Source organism: Oncorhynchus gorbuscha, linkage group LG17 (genome assembly GCF_021184085.1).
Source record: "Oncorhynchus gorbuscha isolate QuinsamMale2020 ecotype Even-year linkage group LG17, OgorEven_v1.0, whole genome shotgun sequence".
Lineage (NCBI taxonomy): Eukaryota > Metazoa > Chordata > Actinopteri > Salmoniformes > Salmonidae > Oncorhynchus > Oncorhynchus gorbuscha.
The window spans coordinates 35,195,169-35,221,051 of record NC_060189.1 but is presented as its reverse complement, the minus strand read 5'-3'; the positions used below and the strand labels follow the sequence as shown (position 1 = coordinate 35,221,051).

At 42.5% G+C, this 25,883-nt stretch overlaps 1 protein-coding gene across 1 annotated transcript; it reads right to left on the bottom strand.

Annotated features, from left to right (window-relative positions):
- On the bottom strand, positions 1-25,855 carry LOC124001693 (protein transport protein Sec23A-like). The gene is given in 19 exon segments (XM_046308692.1): positions 1-947; positions 1,437-1,502; positions 1,595-1,750; positions 2,319-2,405; positions 5,723-5,884; positions 7,494-7,571; positions 7,719-7,781; positions 7,783-7,873; positions 8,677-8,783; positions 12,762-12,851; positions 15,591-15,671; positions 20,900-21,023; positions 21,306-21,421; positions 21,708-21,866; positions 22,932-23,076; positions 23,193-23,509; positions 23,779-23,923; positions 24,212-24,447; positions 25,704-25,855. Coding segments are annotated over 18 exon segments (2,298 nt in total). The 5' UTR covers positions 24,433-24,447; positions 25,704-25,855; the 3' UTR covers positions 1-857.
- Positions 25,856-25,883: the final 28 nt, after the last annotated feature.

Here is a 25,883-nt window from a genome sequence, read left to right as displayed (position 1 = left end):
TATGTGTTTGTGTTTTAACAAGGTATTTTATTAGAAATGTCAGAAACAACACTTTCAGAAATTATATCAAATGCAGAGAAAAGGGAAGGCAGCTTTCATACCCTGCTATACTCTGTAGGGTGGAGCATGTTAGTATACTATACAGACTGAGGTACTATCATGTTTCTTAGGTTTGGTTTTAACCACAATGACTGTTTGATATGAATGACTAACATGAATTAGACAGCACACGCTAAAAGGTCTGAAATAACCCATTATTCTGTGGCGTACGCAGGGTGAAGAACAAAAAACACTTAGCTCTAATTAGATACCATTGTATTGGATTCGCCAATCTGTACCATCCGACGACACTACACCCACTCTTTCTGTAGCCTACCACTCACGTCTCTGACGGACTGGATGATATTATATATTTCTCTGATACAAGATACATATATATTTAAAAAAAAAATAGAAACAGACAGAAAATGTTATATAAAGTAACTCCATTGGGCATCACAATAAAATAACTGACTGGATGCTGGGTAATTTAGTGTTCTGGGGGAAAAGTACATGAATACCAGACTCATCTTACATACTGATCTGGGACCAAACATTTAGCTGGTAGGCAACAACTGATGTTTTCTTTTGTTTTGAGTTTTTACAATAATTGACCAACTAGTGTCATAAAAAGGCTATACTGCAGATCATTCTCTGTACAAAGCTCTTGGTTTTCAATATAAAAAGGAGAAAGAGGTATTCTCTTTTGGTTGTTCACTCCCATGTATAGCATCTGTTGACTACTGTTGAGCAACACTGGGTTCATATAGTATTTAGGTTGATGATGCTCAGTGGTTACCATGGCGTTGGTCTGAGTCTCAGGCTGCGCTGGACACAGCCAGCTTCTTCAGGTGGTCCATGAACACCTGGAGACTGACGTCATCCGTCAGGATCGGAGCACCTGACTCCTACACACAGAGAGGAGGAGAGTGGGATTCAGTTATGGGCAATTCAACAGCAATCATTGGTTTGGAATTTCACTTATATAATCTTGGAAACTAGTGACACCTTTCTCCATACACACACAAAAAAGTGGGAGGACTACACTCATTTGTTCAGACTTTAAACTGACAACAAGTAGGAGTTGTAGAAAAATTATGAGTCAAGAACAAGAGAAGTGTGTCTCAAGAGTGCATGTTACTGTGTCCATGTAACAATCCAGAAGGTTCCACATGTCCACTACTTTCTGTGTCTCCTCTAATAAGCAGTAGTAGTAGCTGTAAGCCTTGAAAACCAAGTGCAAGGACTCTTTCCTCTCATTAGTGCTAACACACACATCATTACACACATACAATACACGCCATTCAAAATAGGCAACATGCTCTGCCTTAACATAAAACCATACAAATAACACCATCCTTAGAAATGTGTACTTTTAGTAGAAAATGAAGTCTTACCTGGCCCCATGCATACATATTGTTGTGGGTTTGTGATGGGTTTACTTTAGATAGCAGGAAACGAGCCTAGAACACAACAAGAACATCAATACAGGAGGTTCAATGGACTTCACGGTTGACATTCTAAGAAATGTTTGTGTGTGTTCACACACACACACCTGTGATCCGCCGTGCTCTGTGTCTATGTAGCGGGGCATAGGAAAGCGGCTGTGGAGGATCTCCTGGGCGTCGTCCACAGGAGCCTGCAGCAGGTGGCGGAAGTTCTCGTACTCTGGCAACTCCTGGTAGCCTGCCTTACGCCACTGAGACACAGTCTGATGGATAGACAGAGAGAGAGGTACAGAGAGAGAGAGAGAAGAGATGGAGAGAAAGAACGAGAGAGGGAACGGGAACAGTCAGTGTGGTCCTGAAGACATGAAGAGTTACATTTAGACCTTTACAGCGCTGAGAAAATTTGAGACAAGTCTAAAAGAGCAGATTGGTTTTGCTCGACTTCAATAGCAATACCTGACATAGGATTTGATTTCAATAGGAAACACAGTCACCCTCTTCATAACAGTGCGTCTCACCGGACTCTTGGCCATTGAACCCCACTCTGACAATACATTGAAGATCTGTCTGTATTGATCGCTCACCCATCTATTCACAAATGTCAAATAAGTACAAAAGTATCTGGCTGCAACCAGAAAGGAAATCAGTCTAGTGTTACGATAGAATCACTTGATAGAGAGCCACCTCTCTCCGCGTGTATAGATCGTAGCTGTGTGAGTGGTGAGACCATGAGGAGGACATGGAGGGTCGTGTCCTGTCACTGATGAGGACAGTTTTGAAGTAGTCTGTGAATGAGCATGTTGATTTTGATTGGATGACTGATGACTGTACCTCTCCATGGTAGATGAGGATCTGGAAGAAGGTGTCCATGAGAAGGATGCGATCAGGAAGGATACTGCTGCTGTCCAGCAACACAGGCTAGGAGAAAAGAAAAAAACTAAACTATTTTACACCACCTTGAAATTATACAATAAGAAGGATGCTGAACACAGGCTAAAATGCGAGAAAGGAGATACTGTTTTAAACCACTGCCCTCCAAACTATATGGTACCCTTCTAGTTCAGCTCCAATCAATAATGCTGTTTCAAGATTAAACCAAGTTTGTTGAGGATTAGAGGGGTAGGGGTTTAGTCCCAGACACTGATAGGAACGTCACAATATTGGCATTTTTCCTTCCAAAACAAGCTCTCAAGGTCACAACACACTAACCCCAAACTCAGATACAAAAAATCCGAAGATGGATGATCTTGACAGACAGGTAGCAGTATATCTTCTATCTTTTATAGTGTGGTGGCCATTTTAAATGACACAGAAACAGTGCAGAAAGAAACAGTGGCTCTGTTTATACTTGACGCCATCTGCTTGCAAGAATATTACTCTTTCAATGTTTAACAGGCAGGAGCAGACAGAGTCAAGACTGAAAACATTAGAATTGCATCCCAAATGGCACCCTATTCCCTATATGGTAAGCCCTGGTCAAAAGTAGTGCACTGTATAGGGACTAGGAGCCATTTGAGAGGCACTTATGTCTCTGTTAATCTAAAAAAATAAACACCTGAAGCGCTGTGTCTCCTGGTTACACGCATTACATCTGATACAGAGCCAGATGACAAGGCTAAGTCCCAAATGGGACCCTATTTCCAACGTAGTGCACCATCTTTGACTAGAGGACCATTGGCCCTGGTCAAAAGTACTGGACTACAGATATTAGGTTGCCATTTGGGACTTAACCCCCTAGAGTAGATTTCACTCCCATGGCGAAATCTAATTAGCATAATGAAACAGAGATATCTTTTTTTTGTTGCACAGGCTGGGTTTGTCTGACCATGATAGATCCCAAAAATTGGTATTCTCATGTACCGTCGGAACTATTATGACCCCTCTATGGAAAGATGAGACTCTCACGAAGGTGTTCTCCGTTTTGCACTGCAACCTCAAAAAGCAGTACCAGTCAAAAGTTTGGACACACCTACTCATTCAAGGGTTTTGTCTTTATTTTTTACAATGTTTTACATTGTAGAATAATAGTGAAGACATGAAAACTATTAAATAACACACATGGAATCATGTAACCCAAAAAGTTTCAAACAAATCTAAATATACTTTATATTTGATATTCTTCAAAGTAGCCACCCTTTACCTTGATGACAGCTTTGCACACTATTGGCATTCTCTCAACCAGCTGCATGAGGTAGTCACCTGGAATGTATTTCAATTACCAGGTGTACCTTGTTCAAAATTCAAAAGGCACTCGCACATCTGAGCAAACTTCTTGAAGGTACATGGCAACAGTTGAACAAGATGAATGAAAAAGGAAACCAAACACTGCTCTTGATAGTATCACTGATCTTTAATAAGCTTACGTATTGGCCTCACGGCCTTCGTCAGAGCCCTGATATGTAAGCTTATTAAAGATCAGTGATACTGTCAAGAGCAGTGTGCAGTTTCCTTTTTCATTCAGGTGTACCTTGTTAAAAGTTAATTTGTGGAATTTCTTTCCTTCTTAATGCATTTGAGCCAATCAGTTGTGTTGTGAGAAGGTTTGGGTTGTATACAGAATATAGGCATATTTGGTAAAAGACCAAGTCCATATTTTAATGCAAAAACAGCTCAAATAAGCAAAGAGAAATGACAGTCCATTACTTTAGGACACGAAGGCCAGTCAAAGCAAAAAAAAAACCATCAAGCACGATGATGAAACTGGCACTCATGAGGACCGCCACAGGAAAGGAAGACCCAGTGTTACCTCTGCTGCAGAGGATAAGTTCATTAGAGTTACCAGCCTCAGAAATTGCAGCTCAAATAAATGTTTCAGAGTTCAAGTAACAGACACATCTCAACATCAACTGTTCAGAGACTGCGTGAATCAGGCCTTCATGGTCAAATTGCTGCAAAAAAAACTACTAGGAAAAAAGGAAAGGGGGATACCTAGTCAGTTGTACAACTGAAAAGAGTCTTCTGCATTTAACCCAACCCAGTGGGTTAACTGCCTTGCTCAGGGGAAGAACGACAAATTCAAGGACACCAATAAGAAGAAAAGACTTGCTTGGGCCAAGAAACACAAGCAATGGACATTAGACCGGTGGAAATCTGTCCTTTTGGTCTGATGAGTCCAAATGTGAGATTTTTGGTTCCAACTGCCATGTCTTTGTGAGACGCAGAGTAGGTGAACGGATGATCTCTGCATGTGTGGTTCCCACTGTGAAGCATGGAGGTGTGATGGTGTTTTGCTGGTGACACAGTCTGTGATTTATTAATAATTCAATGCACACTTAACCAGCATAGCTACCACAGCATTCTGCAGCGATGATTCCATAGGTGTTATTTCATAGTTTTGATGTCTTCACTATTATTCTACAATGTAGAAAATAGTAAAACTAAAGAAAGACGCTTGGATGAGTAGGTGTTCTAAAACGTTTGATTGGTAGTGTATATATTTTTTTTATATACCTTAAGGGGTCCTAACATTCTAAATCAAATAGCTAAATGATCCTTGATAATAGCTAAATGATCTCTGCCCCGGCTTAAACTCTTAAGGATTAACTACTGTTAAATAACTTACCCTTTTCAGAGACGTGTGTACTACGCTGTCACTCTGTAAGGTGTTAAAATCCAAACTGTTGATAATTGCACTGAAAGGAGCGCTGGTCCGGAACACACTACTGTACTCACACACTACACTCACATCATTAACAACATAACCTCAAGCTTATCTATAAGAAAAGGACCAAGGTATTAGTGCTCTCTCTCTCGGTTGACCTAGGCAACACAGCTAAGCCTGCAGAATGTGAGTGGGAGTGGGATGAGAAAGTCAGAGATCGCAATCTTAATGTACGAGCTAGTCTTCTTATGACATTTAATACATAAGACTAGCTACAGTAAGCCAAAGCATCCATGATTTATGCTTATAAAGAGGAAGGAAAGCAAATTTCATGTTTCAATAGAAATAAAAATATGTGTGTCCAACTGTGTGTGTGTGTCCAACTGTGTGTCTCCCCCGTCCCAGTGTCTCCCCGTGTCTCCCCCTTCCCAGTGTCTCCCCCTTTCCCCCCGTCCCCTCCCGTGTGTGTCTCGTGTATGTCTGTCCGTGTCCCCGTGACTTCCCCCGTCCCCGTGTCTCCCGTCAGTCCGTGCGTGCGTGCGGCGTCCGTCCGTCCGTCCGTCCGCCTGTCCGTGCGTCCCCCCCTGTCCATCCGCGCGTCCGTCCGTACGTCCCCCCGTGTGTCAGGTCTTACCTCTGGGGGCCCTTTGAAGGAGTAGGCGTAGAGAATGGGTTGTATCATGATGAGAGACTGGGTCAGGTCCTGACGCATGAACTGGTGTCTGTAGTATGAGCTCTCATCTGGGCTGTTGTTGAACACTTGCAGGAAAGGAGATCTTCTTAGGTGGAACATAAACTGAGGGACAAAGGAAAAGCTATAATGTGCTTTTTTAAAATACTCTTTATATTAAGCCTGAAACATTACTTTGTTGAGAATGACACAAATATTAATTTCAAAGTTTGCTGCTTCAGTGTCTTTAGATATTTTTGTCAGATGTTACTATGGAATACTGAAGAATAATTACAAGCATTTCATAAGTGTCAAAGATTTTATTGAAAATTACATGAAGCTGATGCAAAGAGTCAATATTTGCAGTGTTGACCCTTCTTTTTCAAGACCTCCGCAATCCGCCCTGGCATGCTGTCAATTAACTTCTGGGCCACATCCTGACTGATGGCAGCCCATTCTTGCATAATCAATGCTTGGGATTTGTCAGAATTTGTGAGTTTTTGTTTGTCCACCCACCTCTTGAGGATTGTCCACAAGTTCTCAATGGGATTAAGGTCTGGGGAGTTTCCTTAGTTATCACTTTTGCCTTATGGCGATGTGCTCCATCATGCTGGAAAAGGCATTGTTTGTCACCAAACTGTTCCTGGATGGGTGGAAGAAGCTGCTGGAGGATGAGTTGGTACCATTCTTTATTCATGGCTGTGTTCTTAGGCAAAATTGTGAGTGAGTCCACTCCCTTGGCTGAGAAGCAACCCCACATGAATGGTCTCAGGAAGCTTTACTGTTGGCATGACACAGGACTGATGGTAGCGCACAACTCGTCTCCCAGGACAAGCTTTTTTCCGGATGCCCTAAACAATCGGAAAGGGGATTCATCAGAGAAAGTGACTTTACCCCAGTCATCAGCAGTTCAATCCCTGAACCTTTTGCATAATATCAGTCTGTCCCTGATGTTTTTCCTGGAGAGAAGTGGCTTCTTTGCTGCCCTTCTTCACACCAGGCCATCCTCCAAAAGTCTTCGCCTCACTGTGTGTGCAGATGCCTGCTGCCATTCCTGAGCAAGCTCTGTACAGGTGGTGCCCAGATCCCGCAACTGAATCAACTTTATGGGATTTGGTCCTGGCGCTTGCTGGACTTTCTTGGGCGCCCTGAAGCCTTCTTCACAACAATTGAACTGCTCTCCTTGAAGTTCTTGATGATCCAATAAATGGTTGATTTAGGTGCAATCTTACTGGCAGCAATATCCTTGCCTGTGAAGCCCTTTTTGTGCAAATCAATGATGACAGCATGTGTTTCCTTGCAGGTAACCATGATTGACAGAGGAAGAACAATGATTCCAAGCACCACCCTCCTTTTGAAGCATCCAGTCTGTTATTCGAACTCAATCAGCATGACAGAGTGATCTCCAGCCTTGTCCTCGTCAACACTCACACCTGTGTTAACGAGAGAATCACTGACATGATGTCAGCTGGTCCTTTTGTGGCAGGGCTGAAATGCAGTGGAAATCCTTTTTGGGGATTCAGTTCATTTGCATTGCAAATAGGGACTTTGCAATTCATCTGATCACTCTTCATAACATTCTGGAGTATATGCAAATTGCCATCATACAAACTGAGGCAGCAGACTGTGAAAATGTATATTTGTGTCATTCTCAAAACTTTTGGCCACGACTGTACTAGCTACAAGTGTCGTTCCACTAAAGAGCCAACCAGCCTCTCAGCCCATGATCACTTACCTGGGGATAGAGAGAAAAGGTTTCTGAGAAGCGGAAAGAGTTGGGATCATCCTTATGATAATCTCCAAACTTCTGACACTAGAACGGAGAGGAAAAAAGGCAATTCAAACCCATTATAAATCCTGCCTGCAACTGAGTCCACACTTCAAAATGTCACACTTAATCCCACAATTTCCCTGTGCCTGCTAGCCTGGAAATTGCTACTTTGCCCTGTCTCAGTCCTACCAGCCGGATGAGCTGCCTGTCCAGCCAGCGAAGCACATCAGGGCCCTCCTCGGTCTCAGCGCGGGTACACAGCCAGTCTAGCCATCAGGATGGCTGAAGCCTCCTGGTCAAATGATGCTGCAATAGTCTGGATCTGGGTCCCTGCATCTGCCCAGCTGGGGGGGGGGGGGGAGGAGAAAGTGAGGAGAGGGCTCAAGAGAGAAACAACCAAACAACCTACATAAGCATTGTTGATCATTTGATACACTTATACACTTACACTTATTTTCGTTTGTTTGTAACGTTCTCCTCCACAATGAAAAAGTAATACCAACACAATCTCTACCATAGATTTTATGGAGAAATTAGTTAAGGGACATTACGTCAGATGTTACGGTTCTGGTTACCTTGGCATTGAAAAGCCCTTTGCCATAATAAAGCTGGTAAATGAAATCCCATACTGTAATTTAAGTCTAGATAAATTGAACTGATCTTTTAAAACAGCCTGGGAATGACTTTTTATCTACACACATTTCCTCTCGAAACTGCCCTGTCACATGTTAAGCATTGTAGCTAAACAAAGGTTAAATAAATAAAACACGTCTCATGCTAACAAACATGAACTGCAACATTGATCATAACCCATTGAGACTCTTTACAGTAATCACATGTCTGAGAAGAGTCCGTCAGTGTCTTCTAAATACACGTGTGACACTAACAACCAAGAACATCTCCTCCTCTGACCAGGGGAGAAGACAACACAACAACCACTTTACCCCTACCGTGTTGCTATGGAAACAAGGTGAGCTTGCAGACGCAGCTCCATAGTGGAATGAAAAGTGGCAGATAAACCTTAAAGTCCAGCAGTTACTTTGAAAAGAAGACGTGCTCTTAATGATGAATCAAATCCATATGTTTGTGTAAGTCTTTATCTGAAGTGAGACAAATCTGTAGTGTGTGTGTGTATACATATATTTACTTTCTGGCGGTGGTGGTGACTCGAATGCGTTTCTGTCCACTGGAGTGTTGGTACTGTGTGACATACTGGACCGCTCCTCGGCCCCCCTGGGGAATAGGTGCATTATGCTACAGAGACAAAAACAGTTAGGAAAGAATCATTAGAAAGGCATCCCATTAGAAGGGCACATTCTATAAAAATGCTGTGATGATCATAAATGTAAATTACCCACCTATATAAGCAAACATACGTGGTTCTTGCTGGTGAGCTTTATTCAAATAATTTGTACACACACAACTGCTACAGCCTTATGGACAGCCAGAGAAGAATAACAACTTCCAGAAGAATTGAAATAATTAGGCTATATGAGGGGGCTTAAAGCAGAAAGGCAATAATGAATGATTGGGCACTTAGATTGAATTAGAGGCACACTTCTTGCCAATTAACCCAACAACACTCCAGAGTCAAATGGCTCATTAACTGTGCGGCAGCCATTACAGTGGAGAGGATATTGGATCTCAAGCTTCTGTGTACACAGGCAGCACAACTCCTCTACATCCTCTCTCCCTCTCACACAAGGCTGCGTATCCACACACCAGCTCCTTGACTGTTTGCCTCCATATTTACACCATTAGGGCTGAATATTTCGGTTCTCATAGTTCTGCTGCTTGAGAGGGGGGGATATGCCGGGCTGTTTCACCCTCCCTGCCTCAATCTGAGGTAGAGAAGGTGTACAGCAAGGCAGAGAGGAGCTAGCTCAGCCCTTCGAAGGACAGCTAGAGGACTTGGAGAGGAGCCTCCCCTCCCAGAGCACAGCGGGAGACTGACACAACAACAACCCCCCCCCCCCCCCGAGGACCAGCCCAAGACACACACAGAATAACGTGACTTCACACTTCAGCCTCAGTCAGTCAGCCAGCCAGTCGGGTCAGTGGGAGCTCATGGCCTGAACCAGGCGGGAGGAGAACGTGCAGCCAGGCAGCCCAGGGAGGACTTCTCTTCCACCAGGAGGTCGGGAGGATGCAGCCGGTGGCCCTGGTATATGCAGCTCTGATGGTGGTCTCCAGTCTGTTCTCTGTGTGTGGTAACATGGTTCTACTTCTGGTGGTTCTTCTCAACAAGGAGCTCCATACCGAAACCTGGGCCCTGACCTTGAGCTTCTGCCTGAGTGACCTCGCCCTGGGTCTTTCAACCATCCCCTTCGGAGCCCACAACAGCCTGCTCAGGCCGCAGGGCTACCCCAGCGACGGGTACCTCTGCCAGGGCAGCGCCTTCCTCTACCTGCTCCTTCAGCTGGGCTCTATCCACTCCCTGACCTGGGCCACCGTCGACAAGTTCACAGAGATCTGCTTCGCCCTGAGCTACAGCACCATCTGCACGGCCAGGAGGACCAGGGTGGTGCTGGTCCTGGTGTGGCTCTACGGCCTGATCAACGCAGCCTTGCCACTGCTGGGCTTTGGCCGCTACACCTACAGCAGCACCAGGTTCCTGTGTGCCCCCAGCTTCCAGCCAGACTACAGGGGCTTCAGTCTGCTCTTCATAGTGGTCGGGATCATAGCACCCATACTCATCATGTGCTCCATGTATGCGTACATTGTGTATATTGCGAGGAAACAGGTGCGCCGAGGGACGTTTGTTTGCAACGACCAGCACTGTTTTTATGTCCCTGCTAAAAACTACTTCAGGAGCTCCATAGTGATGGTGGCAACTGTGGGTGAGTCTCATTGGTGGTTACATACCAGTTCTAACCTTGTGAATAGTACAGTGAAACTCTCGGTTTGGTGCTGTATTCAGACAAAGCAAGGCATTTGAGATATGGTCATTCTGAGCAGATACACAGATTAAAAGCCTTTTAGCAGATAACATTTCAAGCAGATAACATTTCAAGGTTGCTGTTATTATTGCCATTTTTCTGTAGGCTACATAGGCACACGCTAAATAGACTTCTTCATATCAACATGTAATGTTACCGAAATTAATCTAATAACGCATTTCAAGAAGATTACTCTTGACTCGCTCTTCCAATATATACATTTTTTAAACGTAATTATTCTAATAATCTCCCGTCTTAATTCTCTCCATTGTCAGTGTTCCTGCTGGTGTGCTGGCTGCCTTACATCGCCAGCTGTTTCTATGAGACGTTTAGTGGCCATGAACCGCCAGCAGCAATCTCAGCCGTAGCCACCTGGCTCGTCCTCTTCACCTCCTCACTCAACCCTTGGATCAACTCCATGACGCAGAAGTAAGTAATAGCGCAATAGCCCCAAACAAACAGTCACAGAAATATAAAGAGTCATTTCAATGCCAAGAAGAACAAGGCTCAATCTTATGAAGCTGTTTCACCTCAATATCCCTGTGACCCATCAATGGCCACATGAAACCAAAATCAGACGGAATTGATTAATGATCAACTCCATGAGCAAGATATAAGGAATAGCCAATGGCCCAAACAGTCATTCAATAATATACTGCCATTCTCCCTTCTTCAAAAAATATGAAGACTAGTCCAATTTCCCCCCATATCTCAAGAGTAGGGCTCAATCTTGTGCAGATGATATAACGTAATAATATGAAGGCCCTTCAATAGCCACTTGAAACCAAAGTCAGAGCGAATTGAGAAGCTAGCTCCAATACATTTCTAAATGAGGGCTGCTGAGAGGTGAAATAGCTGAGAGCGTGAGATGATGAAATGAGCTTCTCAGTGTGGGAGCAGAGCCGTTTCTGGCTGCACTACAGATGTTATATGGTTAATGGTGGCTTATTTTCTCTCTCTCTGATTCAATCTCCATCTCCCTCCATTTCTTTCTCTTCCCCCCCTCTACATCTTGCTCTCTCCATTTCTCTCTATCCCACTCAGGCGGTACAGAGTAGCTCTGCAGAAAAGTTTGAATAAAATACGACAGCTGCTTCAGCACCGGCTGATGAACGCCCACCCACAGAGCAGCGCCATCCAACTGGAGATAGTGAGCCATAATCACCACCACATCGCCAAGCCATCACTCTGGTCAGATGATTCCAAGCCAGGTTCACCAGAGACTAGATCCATGTCGGAGGTGACCATGGAGGATAGTAAAGACACTGGGGACAGTAAGGGCATTACACTGGACCAGGTCTGTCCCTGTGGAACCATCTGTTAAAATTACTAGACTAACTACATACTTGATTTTATGGATCCCAGGAATCTCTGGAAGACAGTGGTAATTGTTACTATCCTGGCTAAATAAATACAAATCAATGAATTAAATGAAAGGTTGGGACTAATCAACAAGGGAGGACTATACCAAGGAACACTGTGGCGACAAGAGGCGACAGTCTCCAGTTTGACGAATGTGAGGTCATTGTGGTCTTTAGTGGCCATACACCAAGACTGACATAGCTATCCTATCTGTTCAGTTTCGGATGAAAAAAGTTTGCTTACAATTTACATTGTTTGTTTGAACTACAATGTTTAAACTACAATATTTGAATTACACTGCCGACTGTGCTAAACTATTTATAGACAAACACTGTCAGAGATGAAGTCAATCCGTTTACAGTCAATAAATATTCATCAAAACAAATAATACGGATTCATAAAATGACAATTGTGTTCTTCGTTAATGAATATACCATGGGCAACACAGAGTCTAAAATCATTGACATCTAGCTACCAGATTAAATCTACCAGATTAGCATAACTGAAAATACTGAGTTAGAGTGAATGTGATCATCTCAATGACATTTCAGAACCATCTTGTGCAAGCTACTGTTGGTACGCTTTATAAAGAGGCCAGTGGTTTCATATACGAGCACACCATCTGGTGGCATAGTGATGCAACTGGCCAGTACAGCAGTAGAATATCATAGTACCAGAATAGCTAGTATGCCCTCTGGTGGTGCAATTCAATTATCTAAATCTTTGGCACAAGTGTAACATTTGCATTTTAGTCATTTAGCAGATGCTCTTGGCAAACATGGCTCCGTGGGCCACCTAATCTCAGATTTGTGTGATATAAAACGACTACTCAGGATCCTTCCTTCTCACTCCTGATCACAACAGAAAGCAAAACATGGCATTTGACAAGTAGCTTAGTGATCACAATTCAGAGTGTAATATGAACGCATACCTGATTGACCACCTCAAAGTACACTGCCAGAGTGGTGTTATGATCAAGACCACAGATCTTCCATTGAGAGGTGCCCCCTGTTCCAATTTCCTGTTAGGAAACAGACAGACGTTTTCATAATCAGAATGACATTGTTCTAGAAGAGATCAGAAAGGGATTTCATTCAGTAGAAATTCAGGACACAACATTCTGGACAACTTCATTTACAAAAAAGGTTCAACTGGATAAAAGTATCATTCAAAACATGATTACTGTACTGTTCTGCATATCTGCTCATGGATGTAGGTCATTTCCATTGAAAAGGACCCATGAGCACCAACATGGGAAATTCATAGCAGCATGTCAAATGTAAGATAAGAGTATATTTGAGAAATTAAGGAATATATGTTTTCACCATTTCCATCTTAACATTTTTTTTTAAATAAGCAAAGGCTTTGATTTCTTGTCAATAGATGGAAAAGGGATCTTAGAAAACATTAACATTATCATAAAAAGTCTTAAAAGGATATTACGAATACGTCAAAACACATTGTGTTAACACAATGAATATTAACATTTATATTTAGGATCATTTTTCCTGCTTTCTGTAAGTTTAAGAAACATTGCCTTGTAATATTACGAGATAAGAAGCTGTTGATAGACACTAAATGCATTTTTCTCAGATGGCAGAACAGCGCTTTATGTGGCTATTTGTGCCTTGAATGTTTCGAGAGCCGTGTTAGCTAGTAAACTTTGTGCCGTCTTTAGTTTGGCTTGCAGACAAAATCAATGACGGCCCTTTTAGGCCAAATACAGCTACCAAAACATCTTATAATATTATCTTATAAAAACACTATACATGGTTAAAACATTTAAGGGTACATCTGGATCAGTAAAAGGACTGGCAACATATGTTGCTTATGCAAGGACGAACACTGAACACGCAAATAGTTCTGTGTTTTGTGCACCAGTGTTATACAAATGTAACCAAGGTGAAACATAGTAACGTCAGAACGTTGCTTGGGAAATTACCCAAATACATGCTATGATTTCGATTTTAAAAATCTGAACTTCTAGGAGAAATAAATGACTATGCAACTTTTACAAGTTTTGAACCAGTGTTCATATTCATAACATATTCTAAACATAATGATGTTGAAACGTTCCAGTTTGGTTTCCTGGGTCACGGAACAACAGATTTTTGGTGGGTGGCCCTTGGACTATTTAGGACACATTACCATGAAGAGAATGACATTCTAATCCATAATTAAGCATTTCTGTGTAGTACAGATTAGGGACCCGTGATGAAATTTCATTACCAGGGGTTTAAATCAACTTCACTTAATGTATAATGAACAAAAATATCAAATACTAACATGCAACAATTTCAAATATTTTACTGAGTTACAGTATATAAAAGGAAATTAGTCAATTGAAATAAATTCATTAGGCCCTAATGTATGGATTTCACATGACTGGGAATACAGACACGCATCTGTTGGTCACAGAAACCTTTAAAAAAAATATTAAAAAACTGTCAGTATCTGGTGTGACCACAATTTGCCTCATGCAGCGCGACATCTCCTTCGCATAGAGTTGATCAGGCTGTTGATTGTGTCCTATGGAATGTTGTCCCACTCCTCTTCAACGGTTGTGCATTAGTTGCTAGATATTGGTGGGAACTAAAACACGCTGTTGTACATGCCAATCCAGAGCATCCCAAACATGCTGAATGGATGACATGTCTGGTGAGTGTGCAGCCCATGAAAGAACTGGGACATTTTCAGCTTCCAAGAACTGTGTACAGATCCTTGCGACATTATCATGCTGAAACATGAGGTGATGGCGGCGGATGAATAGCACGACAATAGGCCTCGGGATCTCGTCATAGTATCTCTGTGCATTCAACTTGTCATTGATAAAATACAATTGTGCTTGTTGTCTGTAGCTTATGCACGCCCATACATCAGCAAACCGCTGGCCAACACTACGCCATACACTTGGTCTGAGGTTGTGAGGTCGGTTGAACGTACTGCCAAATTCTCTAAAACAACATTGGAGGAGACTTATGGTAACGAATTTAAACATTCAAATCTCTGGCAACAGTTCTGGTGGACATTCCTGCAGTCAGCATGTCAATTGCATGCTTCCTTAAAACTTGAGACATCAGGGAAATTGTGCTGTGTGATAACTGCAAATTTTAGAGTGGCCTTTTATTGTCCCCAGCACAAGTTGGACCTGTGTCATGATCATGCTGCTTAATCAGCTTGTTGATATGCCACACTTGTCAGGTGGATGGGTTATCTTGGCAAAGGACACATTTTTTATTTTATTTTACCTTTATTTAACCAGGTAGGCAAGTTGAGAACAGTTGCTCGCTAATAGGGATGTAAACAAATTTGTGCACAACATTTGAGATAAATGAGCTTTTTGTGCGTATGGAACATTTCTGGTATCTTTAATTTCAGCTCATGAAACATGGGACCAACACATTACATTACACAACAACCAAAATAGATGGATTTCAAAGTCATGGGGTCAGCTGACACCCCCTTCTTTCTGCAGACATCTTAATTCAGAGCAGATATTTAACAGAGTTTTGGGGAAACGTGGTCACAAACTAAGGGAGAGTTTACAGGAATTCTGTTAAACTTTGCATCTGTACAGTTCTTCCAGTAAATGTTTTTGGACCATTTTCAGTATAAATTGACAAAAGTAGTCCTTCTACATAGATTTGTTTTACATTTGAAAACCAATGATTTTTGTTTGGCATACATTTTGAGTACCGTTACCGTGAAATTGCCCTGTAGATTATTAGGGCACTGGTCTATGTATTTGAAGTGGACTCACATTTTCAGATACACACGGTCCTTTGGCATTTAATGACACACATGGCCCGATAGCTCCTGAAATCTTGATCTCTCGAGATGTCTGAAATTAAGAAGGATATTACAACATGCAGTTGAAGTCGGAAGTTTACATACACTTAGGTTGGAGTCAGTAAAGCTAGTTTTTCAACACCTCCACAAATTTCTTGTTAACAAACAATAGCTTTGGCAAGTGGGATAGGACATCTACTTTGTGAATGATGCAAGTAATTTTCCCAACAAATGTTTACAGACAGATTATTTCACTGTATCACAATTCCAGTGGGTCAGAAGTGTACATACACTAAGTTGACTGTGCCTTTAAACAGCTTGGAAAATTCCAGAAAATGCTTTTAGAAGCTTCTGCTAGGCTAATTGACATCATGAGTCAATTGGATGTGTACCTTTTATTTAATTTATTTGACCTTTATTTAACTACGCAAGTCAGTTAAGAACAAATTCTTACTTTCAATGAAGGCCTAGGAACCGTGGGTTAACTGCCTTGTTCAGGGACAGAACAACAGATTTTTACCTTGTCGGCTCGGGGAATCGATCTTGCAACCTTCCGGTTACTAGTCCAAAGCTCGAACCACCTGCTTCCCCGCCCTGCTGTACCTGTGGATGTATTTCAAGGCCTACCTTCAAACTCAGTGCCTCTTTGCTTGACATCATGGGAAAATCAAAAGCAATCAGACAAGACCTCAGAAAAAAAAAAGTCTGGTTCATCCTTGAGAGCAATTTCCAAACGCCTGAAGGTACCACGTTCATCTGTACAAACAATAGTACGCAAGTATAAACACCATGGGACCACGCAGCCGTCATACCACCCAGGAAGGAGACGCGTTCGGTCTCCTAGAGATGAACGTACTTTGGTGCGAGAAGTGCAAATCAATCCCAGAATAGCAGCAAAGGACTTTGTGATGATGCTGGAGGAAACGGGTACAAAAGTATCTATATCCACAGTAAAACGAGTCCTATATCGACATAACCTGAAAGGCCGCTCAGCAAGGAAGAAGCCACTGCTCTAAAACCACCACAAAAAAAGCCAGACTACGGTTTGCAACTGCACATGGGGACAACGATCGTACTTTTTGGAGAAATGTCCTCTGGTCAAAAATAGAACTGTTTGGCCATAATGACCATCATTATGTTTGGAGGAAAAAGGGGGAGGCTTGCAAGCCGAAGAACACCATCCCAACCGTGAAGCAGGGGGGTGGCGGCATCATGTTGTGGGGGTGCTTTGCTGCAGGAGGTGCATTTCAAAAATAGATGGCTTCATGAGGAAGGAAAATTATGTAGATATATTGAAGCAACATCTCATGATATCAGTCAGGAAGTTAAAGTTGGTCGCAAATGGGTCTTCCAAACGGACAATGACCCTAAGCATACTTCCAAAGTTGTGGCAAAATGGCTTAAGGACAACAACGTCAAGGTATTGGAATGGCCATCACAAAGCCCTGACCTCAATCCCATAGAAAATTTGTGGGCAGAACTAGGTCCCAAGAAACAAAGTGATCTTCTGTTGAATCTGACAATTAATCTTGATAGTTGTACAGTCGTCTCAAATAAAACTGAAGGACCTTGGCGTTACTCTGGACCCTGATCCCTCTTTTGACAAACATGTCAAGACTGTTGCAAGGACAGCTTTTTTAAAATCTATGTAACATTGAAAAAAATCTGAAACTTTCAGTCCAAAAATTATCCAAAAAAATTAATCGATGCGTGTGTTACTTCTAGGTTAGACTACTGCAATGCTCTACTTTCCAGCTCCCCAGATAAAGCACTAAATAAACTTCAGTTAGTGCTAAATACGGCTGCTAGAATCCTGAATAGAACCCAAAAGAATTGATCATATTACTCCAGTGCTAGCCTCCCACACTGGCTTCCTGTTAAGACAATGGCTGATTTCAAGGTTTTACTGCTAACCTACGAAACATCACATGGGCTTGCTCCTAACCATCTTTCCGATTTGGTCTTGCCGTACATACCTACACGTACGCTACGGTCACAAGATGCAGGCCTCCTAATTGTCCCTAGAATTTCTAAGCAAACAGCTGGAAGCAGGGCTTTCCCCTATAGAGCTCCATTTTTATGGAATGTGAGAGACGTACCCATGTGAGAGACGCAGGCTCGGTCTCAACCTTTAAATCTTTATTGAAGACTAATCTCTTCAGTAGGTCATATAATTGAGTGTAGTCTGGCCCAGGAGTGTGAAGGTGAACGGAAAGGCTCTGGAGCAACGAACCGCCCTTGCTGTCTCTGCCTGGCCGGTTCACCTCTCTCCACTGGGATTCTCTGTCTCTAACCCTATTACGGTGGCTGAGTCACTGGCTTACTGGTGCTCTTCCATGCCTTCCCTAGGAGGGGGGCGTCACTTGAGTGGGTTGAGTCACTGACGTGATCTTCCTATCTGGGTTGGCGCCCCCCCTTGGGTTGTGCCATGGCGGAGATCTTTGTGGGCTATACTCGGCCTTGTCTCAGGATGGTAAGTTGGTGGTTGAAGATATCCCTCTAGTGGTGTGGGGGCTGTGCTTTGGCAAAGTGGGTGGGGTTATATCCTTCCTGTTTGGCCCTGTCCGGGGGTGTCATCGGATGGGGCCACAGTGTCTCCTGACCCCTCCTGTCTCAGCCTCCAGTATTTATGCTGCAGTAGTTGTGTCAGGGGCTAGGGTCAGTCTGTTATCTCTGGAGTTCTTCTACTGTCTTATCCAGTGTCCTGTGTGAATTTAAGTATGCTCTCTCTAATTCTCTCTCTCTCTCTCTCTCTCTCTCGGAGGACCTGAGCCCTAGGACCATGCATCAGGACTACCTGGCATGATGACTCCTTGCTGTCCCCAGTCCACCTGGCAGTGCTGCTACTCCAGTTTCAACTGTTCTGTCTGTGGCTATGGAACCCTGACCTGTTCACCGTACGTGCTACCTGTCCCAGACCTGCTGTTTTCAACTCTAGAGACAGCAGGAGCGGTAGAGATACTCTTAATGATTGGCTATGAAAAGCCAACTGACATTTACTCCTGATGTGCTGACTTGTTGCACCCCCGACAACTACTGGGATTATTATCATTTGACCATGCTGGTCATTTATGAACATTTGAACATCTTGGCCATGTTCTGTTATAATCTCCACCCGGCACAGCCAGAAGAGGACTGGCCGCCCCTCATCGCCTGGTTCCTCTCTAGATTTCTTCCTAGGGATTTTTTTTTTAGCCACCGTGCTTCTACACCTGCATTGCTTGCTGTTTGGGGTTTTAGGCTTGGTTTCTGTACAGCACTGAGAAATCAGCTGATGTAAGAAGGGCTATATAAATACATTTGATTTGAACTGAAAAAGCGTATGCGAGCATGGAGGCCTACAAACCTGACACAGTTACACCAGCTCTGTCAGGAGGAAAAGGGCCAAAATTCACCCAACTTATTGTGGGAAGCTTGTGGAAGGCTAACAAAAACATTTGACCCAACTTAAACAATTTAAAGGCAATGCTACCAAGTACTATTTGAGTGTATGTAAACTGCTGACCCACTGGGAATTTGATGAAAGAAATGAAAGCTGAAATCACTCTACTATTATTCTGACATTTCACATTCTTAAAATAAAGTGGTGATCCTAATTGACCTTAAAGAGAGATTTACTAGGATTAAATGTCAGGAATTGTGAAAAACTGAGATTAAATGTATTTGGCTAAGGTGTATGTAAACTTCCGACTTCAACTGTATTTGCATTTTGCATACAATTCTATTTGGTGAAAACATTAAGAAATATGACATTTTCCATAATATTTAATGGATCAAATCACCTATCAATGTGGCTCTGTTCCAATATCCAGACTTACACACTATGTAAAACAAATATATTGTAGCGGTATGTTAGCGTGGATAATGGAACACAGTGGCGGCTTCTGAAATGGCACCCGACTCTCTATACAGTGCCTTCAGAAAGTATCAAAATTAAATCACATTATATTGGCCACATACACATTTTTAGCAGATATTATTGCGGTTGTAGCAAAATCCTTGTATTCATACCCCTCGACTTATTCCACATTGTTTTGTTACAACCTGAATTCAAAATGGATTAAATATGTTTCTCACCAATCTACACACAATATCACATAATGACAAAGTGAAAACAGGGTTTTAGAAATGTTTGCAAATGTATTGAGAATTAAATACAGAAATATCTCATTGACATAAGTATTCACAGCCCTTTGCTTTGAGAAGCTCCAAATTGAGCTCAGGTGCATCCAATTTCCTTTGATCATCCTTGAGATGTCAATATAACTTGATTGGGGTCCACCTGTGGCCAATTCAATTGTTTGGACAGGACTTAGAAAGAAACACCTGTCTATATAAGATCCCACAGTTGACAGTGCATGTCAGAGCAGAAACTATACCACGAAGTCCAAGGACCTGTCCATAGATCTCAGAAATAGAATTGTCATGAGACATATCTGTGGAAGAGTATAAAACCCTTTCTAGAGTGTTGAAAGCTTCCAAGAGCACAGTGATCATCATTGGGAAATGGAACAAATTTCAACTACCCAGACTGCCTAGAGCTGGCCGTCCGACCAAACTGAGCAACCGGACAGTGGTCAGGGAGATGACCAAGAACCCAACGACCACTGACAGAACTACAGAGTTCCTTGCCTGAGATGGAAGAACCTGTCAGAAGAACAATCTCTGGTGAAGTGCTGTAATATTGGCTTTATGGGAGTGGCCAGCCCGAAGCCACTCCTGAGAAAAAGGCACGTGAAAGACAAAAGCATAAGGCAAAATATTCTGCAGTCTTCTACAGAAAAGACTCTTTGGCATGAATGCAAAGCGCTATGTCTGGAGAAAACCATGCATAGCTAATCACAGCCTGAATTCAAAATCTATGAAATATATATTTTCTCTCCCCCATCTACACACAATACCCTATAATGACAAAGCGAAAGCATGTTTAGACATTTTGTATTTTTGCAAATGCTGATAGACATGCCCAAGACTACTCTACTGTAATAGCCTTGTCTACAAAGTATTGACTCAGGGTTGTGAATACTTATGCATTTATTTTCAATACATTTGTAAAAACATCTAAACATGTTTTCAGTTTGTCATTACAGTGTATTGTGTGTAGCTGGGTGAGAACTATTTATATATTTTTTTAAATATTTTTAATTCAGGCTGTAACAAAATGTGTAACAAGTCAAGGGGTATGAAAACTTTGAAGGATTTGTATAGTGCACTACTAACTAGTACACTCTATAAGCAGGGTACCATTTCAGATAGAACCATTGCACTGACTGGCTCTACCTTTATCTCCAGAGTGCCTGCGAAGGCCATCTTGAAGGCTCCAGACACATCTTTGGTAAAAACCCTCTGGAAGGTTTGTTTGAATAGTGAGGTGGTGAAAGAGTCCGCCATCACCATGTAGCCTCTGCAAAAACATATATACGCAAACGAGTTCAACGATACATAGTGTGAATCTCAGAAGCTTTTGGTTGATTCCTTCCTCCTCAAAGCATCAGAGGAGAGCACTGGAGAAGATCTGAGGTCAAACTCTCCCCTCACTATGGGAGAAGACAGTGATTGACGTGTGTGTTCTGCGTACCAAATGGTATTCTATTCCCTATATAGTGGGCTACTTTTGACCAGAGCCCTGGTCAAATGTAGTGCACTATATAGGGAATAGGGTGCACCAAACAGAAAGAGTCCTCACCCAGTGTGATTGGAACAACACTTCATTTCCAGCAGTCCAGTCTGGTCCAGAGCGCATGCATAGATGTCTATGATGTGGCCATTGGTGGAAGCACGGCTCGCCAATGCCTCATAATGCTGAAAATGAAGGAAAGGGTTTTTATACATATCCAAACTTTTTACAGGGGAAGGACAAAAAGAGGATCCCAATATAGAGAATTAAGAAGTGCCTGTTTGTAATTTATGCCCAAAAAAAACAAATACACATCTAGCCATTAACTGGTTGTCTCACTTTAATGTGCTGTAAGACTACTTGAGCATTTAATCATCATTTACAGACAGTGGCAACAGACCTGAAAAAAGTTCAGATCATGGTAAACCCATCTAAATAACAGGCAAAGCCAAAAGGTTGAGACAAACTTACTTTGGTCCCCTTCTTCATGAACTTGGCATTGTCCTTCTCAATGTCATGCCAGGAGCGAATAGGGGCCTTCAGCTCATCTCCTACCACCATGCCTGGGCCCTGAGTGGCTGGCCCACCGATGAAGGTCATGATGCGTGCCCCAGTGTTAGGGAAGGTACACTGGAGGGTGGAAAAAAGGGACACTATTACAAAACATTTCTATGAAGCTAAGTAAACAATAAACCAAACAATGACTAAAGCCTGTAATCGTGACCCCATTACCACAACGTAATAGTTTTAAATCTGACAAATCCCACTTATACAGCGGAACACAGGGGAACATGAATTTGAAGTAGTATGGGGGGGCTGATTTGACAAAACAATAATATTGAAAATGGTGTCATTGAAATATGGACCTTTGTATTTTAATCACAAATCATAGTTTTCTAAACCTTTAAAACACTTTGAAAGCGCTTGCTTAAGTCTGCCTGGGATGCCAGTTGGACAGAGTTCGCACTTATGCAACGTTTTCCATTGGTGCAGTTTATATATATATATATATATATATTTTTTTTTTCTCCCCAATTTCGTGGTATCCAATTGGTAACAACAGTCTTGTCTCATCGCTGCAACTCCCAAGGCGAAGGTCGAGAGCCGTGCATCCTCCGAAACACAACCAAGCCGCACTGCTTCTTGAAACAATGCCCACTTAACCCAGAAGTATCAATGTGTCGGAGGAAACAACAAACACCTGGCTACTGTCAGCAAGCACTGTGCCCGGCCCGCCACAGGAGTCGCTAGAGCGCGATGGGACAAGGACATACCTGCCGGTCAAACCCTCCCCGAATGACGCCGCGACAGTTTCTATTTTATTTAACCTTTATTTAACTAGGCAAGTCAGTTAAGAACAAATTCTTATTTACAATGACGGCCTAGGAACAGTGGGTTAACTGCCTTGTACAGGAGCAGAACAACAGATTTTTTACGTCGTCAGCTCGGGGATTCGATATAACAACCTTTCGGTTACTGGCCCAACACTCTTACCACTAGGCTACCTGCTGCCCCATTGGTCTCCCAGTCGCAGCCGGCTGTGACACTGCCTTAGACCACTGTGCCACTCGGGAGGCTACCATTGGTGCAATTGTGCCAGGCAAAATCAATCAAGCCAAAGTGTTTGAAATATTTAAAATACTATTTGAACCCAGGTCTGCAGTGAGGTAAGTTATATTTCTGTCCAGGTCTTACCTCCAGCAAGCCAACAGCAATGGACATGGCTGATCCTAACGAGCGGAGGGGCCGTTTTCCCTGAGTGACAGGCCAGGGATCTCTCTGCAGCTCTCCAAGCAGGTCTGTCAGGTTCATGTCAATCTTCTGGACTGGTTGGAGGAATCTAAGCAACAACAAAATGGAAATAAGTTCTAAATTAAGACATTTTGTGTCACCAAATTATTTTAGTATATGTACTGCCAAGTCAAAACAATGCTGTAGCTATGTAGAGTGGTTTGCCTGTTGGAGAGGGGGGCCTGTGGAGCTTGTGGTCCCCGTCCTGCCTGTGCAGCAGTGGGCTTGGTCAACCCCAGCATCTCCTGCAATTGTTTGGAGTTGAGGTCTTTGGTTCCCCTGAAGACATAGCTCTTGGAGATGCCCTCGCAGCCCAGCTCGTGGACTTGGATCATGCGTCCAAAGGTGATGAGGCCCACCAGGGCCGTAGGAGGAAGCAGGGATAGGGACATCTGTAAGGACTCTTTCAGAGCCTGCAGGTCCTCATCCTCCATGCAGGTGTCCACCACATACAGGAAGACAAGCGGCATCAGGGGACCTCTCTGTGGGGGCCAGGGAAGGCAAACTCAGAGCCATGGCATTGCATGCTTGATTTTATGTTCTAAATGAGAAGTAATGAATCTCTGTAGGAGAGATAACGAAGGTAGGTATGCAATTATCTGGTATGCTGTTGTATCTTCACTAAAAACGTATCAAAATTAAGGCCTATATCTAATTTAGATTCAATCAAAATACTGTATTTGTAAAATATATATATATATATAATAAAATGCTGGTTATCTAGATAGCTGTGATCAAACGGAAATCCTACCTGGACCACATATTCAATGGTGGAGAACTGTGGCAGCAGCTCGGCTGGCTGGTTGACATCTGATATCCCAGCATAGGTAGGAGGAAACTGATTTCTCTGATAGCAGAAGTTACAAGCCCACAGTTTGGCTCTGTAATCCACTTGGCTAGGTTGAGAGACCAATTAATAGAGTTCAAAGAGAGAAGGACCAAACAGTTTAGGCTACAATTATTTTATCAGTGGGTTACATGTGAACCTTTTGAAGATTGATATGTTCAGTACAAATCACCACACGATGACAGTTATAAATTCATAAGTATAAGGGAATTAGGAAAATAGAGAACAGCAAATAATTTGCTTTAACTTTCCCCCAATTCCCTGGTTTTCCAGGAAGTTACCCAGATTTTGCAACCCAGTGTATAAGTAAGTGAATGAGGATTGTTGCCTCACTTACCAGAGGGGGTTGAGGACAGCACGGCAGGTCACCCTGCTACACAGCACAGGCTCATACTGGATGGGGGGCAGATCTGGCCGCTCTTTCAGGGGGGTGAACAGAGAGGCAACGGGGACCACCATGCGGGTGGCCTCCAGACGACTAGAGGGCCAGACATTCCAGCTGAAGCGCACCCCATCACGCTCCTCATTCTGTGCAATAAACTCCGGGAAGGTCGCCATAGCACCCTCCGAGAACTTTAGACAGAGGGAGGGAAAGGTGTGTCTGCGTGTTATTGCAATAGACTATACATTTTACAGTCATGATTGCATTGGATATTTCAACATAGCATGAATTATATAATAGTCCACGGCACTGCAATGAGTCTTATGATATGATCCATTTAAAAAATATAAAAAATACCCCCCTTCCTTTTTGTTATTTATTATTATTTATGTACTTTGAGATTTTTCTGTAGAATGAAAATAATTTTACAAATGTAATAAATTATTATAATTGCCTGGCTTGGATGTTTTTATTAGCCAAGTTATCTGTTCTGAGTCCTGAGATATCCTTTAGGACTTTGAGCATAACGTTACACTCCAGCACACTTACTACCAATTTGAATGTGTCATATCAAGGAGCAGAGAAAATGCTGCCAAATATGAACCTATGGGAAAGTCTGTCTTACGTCTAACTGGGGCTAAACCATGGCTATAACAAAAGTCCAGAATATGATCCTGACTGTGACCCACTTTTTCACCCACTGATCAAATCTGTTTAAAATAACTTACTTTGAAAACACACTCTGAATCTGAATAAATAGAAGGGTATACATAACGTCAGTTTAGTTGGTACTGAACCATCACTTACCTTTGCTTTCTCCAGACAAAATATTTGACCAAATGAGATTATCAGCGATGGAAATGATCACAAATCCGTAGCCTAACTCTAACAAAAAGGTATTTCAAAATTCTAACACTGACTGTATTGGGCTTTTATCTAACTAGCAAGCTGACCTGAATCAAATGAAATCAATGGTGAATCAATCAACAGGCTTTATAAATTGATGCTGGATTACAAGCAAAGCTGTTTTGATTGAATATACATAGCAAGTCACTCCACCAACAACATTACTGCAGCTAGCTAAGTACTGTTGAAGTTAGCTAGCGTGGTAGGTAGCTGGCTGGATAGCGAACGACATAACACGGGAACGCTAAAACCAAATGTTTAATGTTTCAGGGTGGATATCCTAGTTATAACAAAAAAATGTGCCAAAGTCAAGTGCTTACACCATGGCATGTTAGCAAGCAGTACGTTAACTAGTTACGCCGCTAACTAAACCACCGGCAAATGCAATGTGTCAAACATGTTTTCACCCTGCTTCAACAGCCAAACTACACTTTGTCAGCTAATTAGAATTATATTCAAAATACGAATAAATTGTGAAAACACATACAGTAAAGATATTGCTAAGTCAACAGTTAAAACAAATAGCAGAATATTTAGCTACCTAATATCCTCAGACGAGTTCCACACTGCTACTGGTGACAGTGAGTGAACAGCGCCCCGCACACAACGTAGGACGTGACAACGTAGCTAACAAAACATGGCTGCGGGAAGCAATGCCACGTCAAGAGGGTTTTGGCTCGAAGGGATACAGTTTGTCAGAATTTACTTTTTGTAGCAGGTT